This window comes from Trachymyrmex septentrionalis, unplaced genomic scaffold (assembly GCF_001594115.1).
Source record: "Trachymyrmex septentrionalis isolate Tsep2-gDNA-1 unplaced genomic scaffold, Tsep1.0 scaffold63, whole genome shotgun sequence".
In the NCBI taxonomy this organism is placed as follows: domain Eukaryota; kingdom Metazoa; phylum Arthropoda; class Insecta; order Hymenoptera; family Formicidae; genus Trachymyrmex; species Trachymyrmex septentrionalis.
This window is the reverse complement of record NW_017305811.1, coordinates 233,477-242,961: the sequence shown is the minus strand read 5'-3', so window position 1 is coordinate 242,961 and position 9,485 is coordinate 233,477. Positions and strand designations below refer to the sequence as shown.

Genomic DNA, 9,485 nt, shown 5'->3' with positions numbered 1-9,485 from the left:
TATATATATATGAAGTCTCTTGTCCTGATATATAGAATTCTAAAAAAAAGTAAAATTCGTAATTATCAATACATTTTTTGCTATTTTTTGTTACTCCTTTTTCTTCACTTTCACAAATACACGTATATTTTCTCTTTTTTATTTATCTTTCCCTTCGCTTTCTTCATCACTCTCGATAATTCACATAATATAATTTCCAAAAATCAGATTATTCTGATTCATATGTATATCAAAAGATTTAATACTAAATATTAACTCATTTGATTTTTTAAAATTAAATATAATTTATTTGCTTTCTTTACACATATATCTTGCGTCAATATTTATATTCTTTATAAAGTCCTATTTTGTCTAAAAAAAACTTCTGGCATTTTTAAGAAACGTTTGCATGATTTTTCTAATTTAGGTTTACACATCAATATCTGTCAGTTTTATCAAAAAATATCAATGCAATATCTGCCGATAAATTTTGCTTCACTTACCTGAATGGATTTCGCGCGGTTTTGGCAAATTAGTGACACATGTGTGAGGGCAGAGGAGCACATTAGCTGGATGGAGAGTACCCTCGAGGAAGCGGCGTTTCGTTTCCGACAGGTGAATGCCACCTAACGGCGTTTTAGGTAAATAATTAGGTGGTACCAAGGCAAGACAATATATTCCTACTGCATGGATTGAATCCACCGCTTGTAATACTCGAGACATCCATTGGAAGCTCTATATAAAATGATGAGAAATTAAAACTAACAATAGAATTAATAGTTGTAAATAACTTAGAGACTCCTTCAATTAATATATAATAATCAATAGATTAACAGGGCACTTAGGGTATGACACGACAGTTTTTGATTCTCTTAAATTATTTATAATTTTGACAATAGTTAATTATTTATTATCTTTTCCTGCATCTTTCTATTCGATGAGTTCCTACAGTATATAATTGTTGTTGGCTATGAAGTGAACATCGCTTTTATACGAATTCTGAATTTCCATCCATTTCCTAACACATTACAATTTTTTTCTCTTGATAACGCATTCTGAGATGGGAAATCCATTCAGCCATGTCACAGTTGTGTACAACATTGGATAATGTTGAGGAAGATCGCATTTCACTATGTCGCCACCACAATTGCATATAAAATATTTAAACTATGATTCATTTTTCAATTGTTTGCAATAACGTTAAGAATTTTGCTGAAGATGCCTAAATCGGAGCTGAAATTCATAATGAATTCAATTGATTGACATAATTGTATATTAAGTTTCTTGCGCAATTCGTTCTACCATTGATTCCTAAGTGCCTCGTTAATTGTATTATATAATAAGAAATATTTTAAAGATGCTCAAGTCGGTTTCTGACAAATACATATTCTTTCTTCTTCAAATAAAGGTTCCATCATCTTCTTATTTAAATAATATTTAATTCTAGAATGTACCTCTTCTTCACTGCAATCAGGCCGTTGTTCGGCTACGACGCATATTCTTTCGTCCCTAAGGACTCTCACACTGAAAACGGCGATTCTACCGCGATATATAAATTTCATTGGTTCAACCGCTAACACAGTGGCAATAATGTCGTCGGCATTGTGTTTCCTGCCAGTCACCGTCATGAGACCGTCCCGCGATCCGCAGACAAACACAAGTCCTCCAGGACCAAGAAAACCCAGCAAGCCGGAACGCGTGTATTCTACATCACTCAAGCTAGTACCGTCGACTTGTAAGGGCAATATCTTGAAGGTATTGTTGGTAAGCCCTTGCAAGCCCCAATATTGACTACCAGTCGCTGCACTATGCACGCAAATTTCACCTACTTCATCCGTCTTACAAATAAATGGCTGTCCTTCCATTTTAATAACGACTACTATACCTGTGAAAAATATAAATATACATCGTCATTAAGATATGTCATAATGTAAAAAAAAACAATCAATTTGCAAAGAAACTCACTTCCAGGCATGACTTGTCCGCAATCTTGTAGTGTTAATGATGTAAGAGAATTCTCCTGATCTACTCTAACAACTCCGTAACTCAGACCGGACATAGAGAGAACTCCACGACCAGTCGCATTTACTCCTGCGCGTCCTGGCCTTCGTACGGATACTGTGAGGGCCTCGCTTGAGGAAGCGCAAGGACAGACAGCATCTGGTCTGAGTCCTTTTGATTGGAACACTGAGAGAAATTGATCGCAAGATGAGAGAGACCAGGGATTTGCGCCATCCGCAACGAGTAATAACCGCAATGACGCCAGAGAGATATCCTTGTGATCCTTAGTTGCTAACAGACCCCAGTGAAGATCTCGCGATTTTACAACCGCGACGCTGGCACGATGCTTCGTGATCATCTGCATCCAGCTAGCAGGATTAACCTTCATCAAAGCATAAGGGATGAAAATGACGTGCATGCCATTTAGTACACTGGTTAAAGTACTGTGCCAGAGGCCGACTTCCCGCTTAAAATCAAGCACGCAGACAGCATTCTCGCCTTCGGTGTAACCGCAAGCTTGCGTGAGAGCACGACAGTGGGCCATCATTGCCGCCCTAGTAATAGTCACACCCATCACGGAGCCATCTTTATCGGTAGTATATTCAATATATGCAGGCGTGTCATCGGTAAGCCGTGGTGGCGGTAGCCAATCTTTGGGCGTCTTGCCTAGATGCTCAGTAACGAACCAATGCAGTTTTGGCCAGCCTTTAAAGGCTATTACTTCGCCAGCTGCCGTCTTCGGCAGACCCTTCAGACACGCTTCACTAGTTAACGCCACCTAAAAGTCAAGATATATAGACAATGCTAATTCGAGTGAGTTATCACAGTTACATATATTAACACAAATCGCAATAAAAATTGCAAGAATGTACGGCTAATTGAACATGCAAATATAGAAAGAAATGTTGTTTGGTGGATAAGATAAGAGATGATACTCCGTTTACCTGAATTCCACAGCTTCCTAAAAGAAATCCAATCTGTTGAGAACCTGCATCACGACGAGTCAGAGGTACTTCAATGGGCACTGGCACGATACCGGCTTGAAGACAGCCATAAAAGGCGCACATGAAGCTAATCGGATCGTTGTTCGGATAAACCAGGGCGATTCTGTCGCCAGGTTTCAGACAACAATCTCCTCCGCGACTTAAAGCCTTATTCAGAAGGGTATAGGCAATCTTATGAGAACGACTGAACAGTTTACCGTATGTCAGCGTTACGCAAAGCTTGCCATTAGGATCCAGGACAGTAGCCACGGGCGCCTTGTACGTTGCCGAGCCATACCTAAACGTAAGAAATGTTTCTTAAGCCAGAAACACATAAACACATTTAAAACATGTAAGGTAGTAAGTAAGACGTAAACAGTAAATAAATTAGACAATCACAATAGAGAACGTAAGGCAATAATCTTATGTTCTCTACGGTGATTACTGTTTCATTTACTGCTTATACCTTATTGTTTTGCGTTTTTATATGCTGCTATGGGCTCTATACGGATCAATGGAAGGGGATCAATTCAAATTTTTATTTTTAACAACATATTTCAAGGAGAATCAAATTGGTTCCAAACAGTTGTGAAACGTCCCTTATGAGTATTACAAATTTTCACTCGTAGTTCGCAAAATGCGACGTTGTTGACTTATCGATACTTCACCTCTGAATGGCAGCTTCGAGAGATCGTGGTAACCCCGATGGCACTGATAGCGTTTCACCTACTGCCGATGTCATGGAACCACCTTCGGGTTTGGGAGCATTTGGATCCTTTGGATTCGCTGCGATCTCCAGTTCAATATCGTCGTCCTCATAGAACTCTGGTAGAGGCCGACGCTTCGGCCGTTTCAACGTGTTTAATAATTGCTGAATCTTTGCAGAGACTTTCCAGCGGCCTGTGGTACCAGTACTATTTTGATCTTCGACTACGTGCGCATAACGATTCACCCGATCGGCACCAGGTCGCCGCGTTGCCGATTGCTGCTGACTAATTGGGGTACTGCTCGTCACGTGAGTAACGTCCGGTGGTTGGATATTGCAATAGGCATGTGGCGTGTATTCAGTGATGTCAGTGATGTCGGCGCCAGGCGGCCTCCTAGCTGGCGGTCTGGGCGGAGGTGGAGTGTCACGAGCGGAACCGGTACTACTGGTATCCGAAAGACCAGTACCTATTAAGATTGATAATAATTAGTGCACACATTTATTGGAGAATTTATTTCACGTGTATGCGGATTTCTTCACATTTCAACGCGCAGTTCAACTACTTTTTCTACTTGTACGTATAAAGGAAAAATAATGTGTATTGATTATTGGTATATCATCCGGCAGAAATAGTTAAGGTCACATGATGCTAATGTTTAGTGGAATCAAATGACGCTTGAACCATATATTGTACAATGCGTTTTATTTTTTTTTCTTTTAACATATATGCACCCCAGGATACATGAATAAAATTAGCTATATTTTATCGCGACAAATTGATTATTGCATTTGGTGATTTTGTTCGACAAATATTTATAAATAATTCTCTATTTATTTATATTTACCTCTGTATGTATTTAATTTGGAATAGAATCAGATCACGCGCAACAAGAACGTTACTTCTATTTTATTATTTTGTCGTTATATGTGATTAATAATAATAATAATTTTACCGGTTGGACCACCCGCGCCTGGACTCTCCTCAGTGACAACGCTATCCTCGTCACTACTAGACTCGCCGCTATTGCATCTCTCTCGATCGGGGCTTCTGGCCATCACGGAGGTTCTCTTGGATGGCATTGGTAAGGATGGCTTTGGTCGTCCCTGCATCGCCGCTAAAGCCTGCTGCACTGCCTCCTGGCGTACCTCTAAACATGTAAATTGTGATTACTTAAATAGACAATGAGATGGTGGATGATACGTGCAGATACTTAATGGTCTTACTTCCGCATCGTCATTCATCATCTTCCAATGCTAATTATACGTACGTGTTCATGCGTATTACGCATCGTACATTTTCTGTCTTGCTGACGATTTAATGTAATGCTCTTGAGAGTATGTAAGTGGATGCGTGTGCATGTGCGTGCGTGCGTGCGTGCATGTGTGTGTTTGTTGTATTATTATATATGTGTATATACAGAGATTTGCGGGATGTAAAGAGATTCGATTTAAGATAAACTGAAGAAAAAATAAATTAAATTAAAATTATTGACTATAAATAGACACTATGGGCGGTATTCATAGTCAAATCTTATATTCAAGAACATCTTAAGTACAGTCTTAAGAAGTCACAAATCAATCAGAGGGCCGTAGCGTCTTAAGACATTACTTAAGATAGTCTGTTACTTGCAAGATGTACAGATTTTATTCGTTCTTTCTTAATTATATTTCGAGCACATTTATTATACATTGAGGCAAAGAATACTATAGTTAGAAAACGCTATTTATTTGATTTGGTATGGGATTTAACTTGACGTTAATTGTTGATATCAAATCTTTATATGAATAATACCTATCATTAGAGTTAAGTAAATAATAAAGATAGTACCACTTAGGTTTATTTTTTAATTTGATAGAATTTAACTTGGAGTTAAGACTGTAGAATTTAAATTTTTAATTTAATAAAATATTTTTTTTCGAGTAATAATTTTTGATAGAAAATTAAAGCTGCCACATTACTTGAATTGGAATAAGATCTTCAATAAGAATATTTTTGAAGAATTAAAACTATTATTACTCGGGAATATAATAAAACTGTTAAGTCTTATATGACTATAAAAAATTGTTTTTTCAAAAATAGGCGCATTGTGATTCATCGGCAAGACTGTCAGTTTATAGTTTTCCTTATACCAATCGATTCATCTCCTTCTGCGCATAGAAATATTAAAATTCGATTATAAAAACATTGTATCAATCTCTTACTTGCAGACTACAGGTTATTGAAGACTTCTTTCTCATAACTTCTTTTACGTATTCAGACGAGCAACATAAATAGTACGAGTGGTAAGAATTTAAAGGAGATGGCGTAGAAGAGGCCTAGGATAGCAAAAAAAATTTATATAAAATTTTCTTGCCATCACAATCCTCTTGGGCTATCCCCTCCAAACTCCTGCCATTTGTACTATTCGTCAGAAAACTGTGTGAGAACCTTGCAATCGTCAGGTACTTTATCACTTCTTCATCTTGCAAAGAATATTAATTTTTCCAGAAATCGTTAAGATTCGTGATCTATATTTTTCATCTTCCACAGAATTATTGCAAAATTAATACACAAACCTAAAACGAAAGTTGAAATGTGAATGAAAGAAAGTTGGAGTGAGAAAGATGATTTCTTAAAATATTCTATAATCTGCAAATAAAAAATTGATGCAATATATGTTATATAATGTTTTTATAACCGCACCTTAATACTTTTATATACAGAATGAGATAAAGCAATTGACGTAAAGAAAAACATAGTCGCTTGTCAAAAGTATGTAATTTGTAATAGAGGCAATTGTACATCTCTTTTAAAAAATAACTATGTGCTTTCATTACACCAATTGATTTATCCTATTATTCCGTGTATAAAAGTATTAAAATATAATGATTAAAGTTAATATTTAATCAGACGTTTTATAGTTTATGTCAAAATATGCTAGCATATAAATTTTTCTATAGCATCATTTTAATTCTTTTATATGCAAAATAAATAGTGAATCACTTCAAATAAAAAAAAAATGACAATTTTCTTTATATAACTCTGAAAAATTGATTTTTCGAAAATGCGCGCACTGAAATGGGCGCATTCATCGGCAAGACTCTCATGCTGATTCTACAATGAATCGGCAATTAAAATCTTAATCGGTGAAATTGGCCAATCAGCGTAATCGTACAAGTTGACTATTGGTCAACTTTAGTAAGAGTAAAATAAGACTTAGAACTATGTAGAACACACATTGTAGAATCAGCATCGGACATATGTATAACATACTGCGATGCGACAATTTTGTCCGTCACAGTTGGCGGTATTTCTGCTGGAAATCTTGTGTCCTCCCAACTCAGAGGACGAGCGCACAAGCGAGCATGAGCTACTTGCTTATTTCCATTAATTCAATTATTGTAAGTTACTTTTCTAGTTTAGCTCTAGATTAGAATCTAGATTTTTGTTGACGATAATAAACTGATTGGTGATTGTACCATTTCTCTTCTGTATTTTCGTCGTCTCACCGCTACCAGAAGAAGAAAGAACCTACTATGTGAGAAGACGGAAGAACACCTTGAAAATCGCCTCATCGGTAGCCCTGTACATGCAAGTCGTATTATTCTATTACGCGGGGTCTACAATAAAAGTCGTAGCGGTCATAAGATCTTAAGTTGTAGAAAATTGACCAATCATAGTCGATTATTCTCTCATATTCGACTGTGATTGGTTAATTTTCGACTTAAGACTTTACGACCGCTGCGATTTCTATTGTAGACCCCGTATTATATATTTCTTTTATTATTGCTGTCATTTAGAGCACTGTGATTATTGCAACATAATTACAGAAGCATCATGGGAGGAAGGAATTCTATGTATGATATATTTTCTTCCGGCGGAAAAGTACCGATACGAAAGGTACCAAGAGCGAGAACGATAGCCATGGATAGCGTCCGCCAGAAAGATATTAAATTACAGATCCGCCAGGGCAGAACATCCCTATTCGGAATTGTCAGAAGGCTGCCCACATATAAAGGAGTCTCCTTCCAATTTGTAATAAGCGCAAGAATCTGCGACCCGCGAGGACTTATATGATTCGCGTGAGCGATAAGGCCAATCGGCGCGTGACATGGCCTTGATTAGAGGAAGGTCTAATAGCCTACGTGGATCTACAGAAAAATCCTGATCAACACTCGTGTTATAGCCGAGCCAGCTGTTTGTAAGGGAGATGTACGATCTCACACGAGGAAGCAAGTTATCGAGCAACGGATACTGAAGAGAGTACCGAGACGACCAGGCCGAGAGATTGGAGAGATTGAGAAGGAGCAAATTTGATAAGACGAGTGTAACGTTATTTGTAAAGTTGCCGGTCGCAAGATTTTTGGCATCAGGTAAATCGCACGTTAAAGACTCTTAAAGATTTCGAGCGGCCGACTTTCCAGCTGCCGTGTAATATAATGATTGCAAGCGCGTGTCATTCGCCCAAACACCCCTTTTAGAGAATTGTCTGTTGCCAAATAGGACTCGTCCCTTGCCAGCCGAGTCATAGCCTAATGCGTAATTGTATGTCGAGAGTAATTCTGTTTCCTAAAAGTCATTTTCGAGTCTCCGCGCAAAGAAATATTTAGCGTCGCGTAGCTATTTTCTTTTTGCGTCATATTGTCCTTTGCGATTATACGAGCTTTTGCGTACTGACGATACACCCTTAGTAGTAAAGAATTTGTGTCACATTTATTCGCCTTTAGTATTCGGCAATAGTAAGAACTCTGGTAATATCGAAATCTTGTGATCTTGCTTAATCGGCGCGTACATAATCGGATTGCGTTATCTTCGTCGCGGATGCCGAACGAAAAGCCTGGCTCGAAGATTGTACTTTATAAAGATCCTCTGTAATTTGACACAATATATTTGTTACAATATTTTCTTTGTTAATTTACGAGCCGTTCTTTCAGCTCTCGAGCCTATTTCTTTTATCCTCCGACATTCTTCTCGTCTGTAACGAACCACCCCCTCTGTCGTCGCGAATCGTTATTGAGAGTGAATACTGCGAATTAATCGAAAATTAGTGGCCACCGAAAGAGTGGCACCCTCTCTCGTACCTGGCGCCCAACTCACATTTAGAGAGTACTTACAGCAACTTGCTAAAGATTCGCTTAATTAATGATTCTGGAAGTAAGATAGTGCGATTTTGAGAATCTAGTGAAGGACACGACAAAGTTGTGCCATCACTCGCGAGTACGATTATAATATCTACATACATACAACTGTTGCAAGACGTTTTGCAGCAAGGATACAATACAGCAAATTATTTCATCCTATTTCATCATATTTAATGTTAGTTTAACGTTGGTAAACGATAAAGATGTAATATTCATTGTATTACACTGTGCCCTTGATGCAAAACATCCATAATTTCACTTGTCATACAGAGTCTGATCATTCGCGGGATTCCACATGATTGATATAAGACGCTGCAATCGCATATTTTCCTTTGATTGACGATAATGACAGTAACGATGTTCCTTATAATCTAGATACTTAATTCTTCGATAGCAAATATTTGGACGCTCAGTTCATCGATAGGCAAACACCTAGATATCCATTTCTTCAACGGCGAACACGTAGACAACATCTAGATACTTAATTCCTCGACGATGATCTTGATATTTCATTTTGAATAATTTGCATTGCACGCTTCACAGCCGTCACGTGCGGTCATGTATGGTCATGTGCAATGCTGGGTTGCTGGTTAGATAGATAACATAAAGTCAAAAGCCATTTGTTATTGAAAAAAAAAAAAAACGAAAAAAAACGAAACATACATTTCTTTTCTGATCGATGAACATGACACGCG

General features: G+C 37.7%; 1 protein-coding gene across 4 annotated transcripts in view; it reads right to left on the bottom strand.

Moving 5' to 3' along the window:
- LOC108753023 (disco-interacting protein 2) overlaps positions 1-9,485 on the bottom strand; it is a 45,569-nt gene that overhangs the window by 5,187 nt on the left and 30,897 nt on the right. For all 4 annotated transcript variants that reach the window (XM_018494323.1, XM_018494324.1, XM_018494325.1 and 1 more), the window contains 6 exons: positions 4,623-4,817; positions 3,632-4,136; positions 2,925-3,261; positions 1,945-2,758; positions 1,434-1,864; positions 483-714 (listed from right to left, as the gene is read on the bottom strand). In XM_018494323.1, coding sequence (XP_018349825.1) covers positions 483-714; positions 1,434-1,864; positions 1,945-2,758; positions 2,925-3,261; positions 3,632-4,136; positions 4,623-4,817 — 2,514 coding nt within the window. The remainder of the gene's footprint in view (positions 1-482; positions 715-1,433; positions 1,865-1,944; positions 2,759-2,924; positions 3,262-3,631; positions 4,137-4,622; positions 4,818-9,485) is intronic.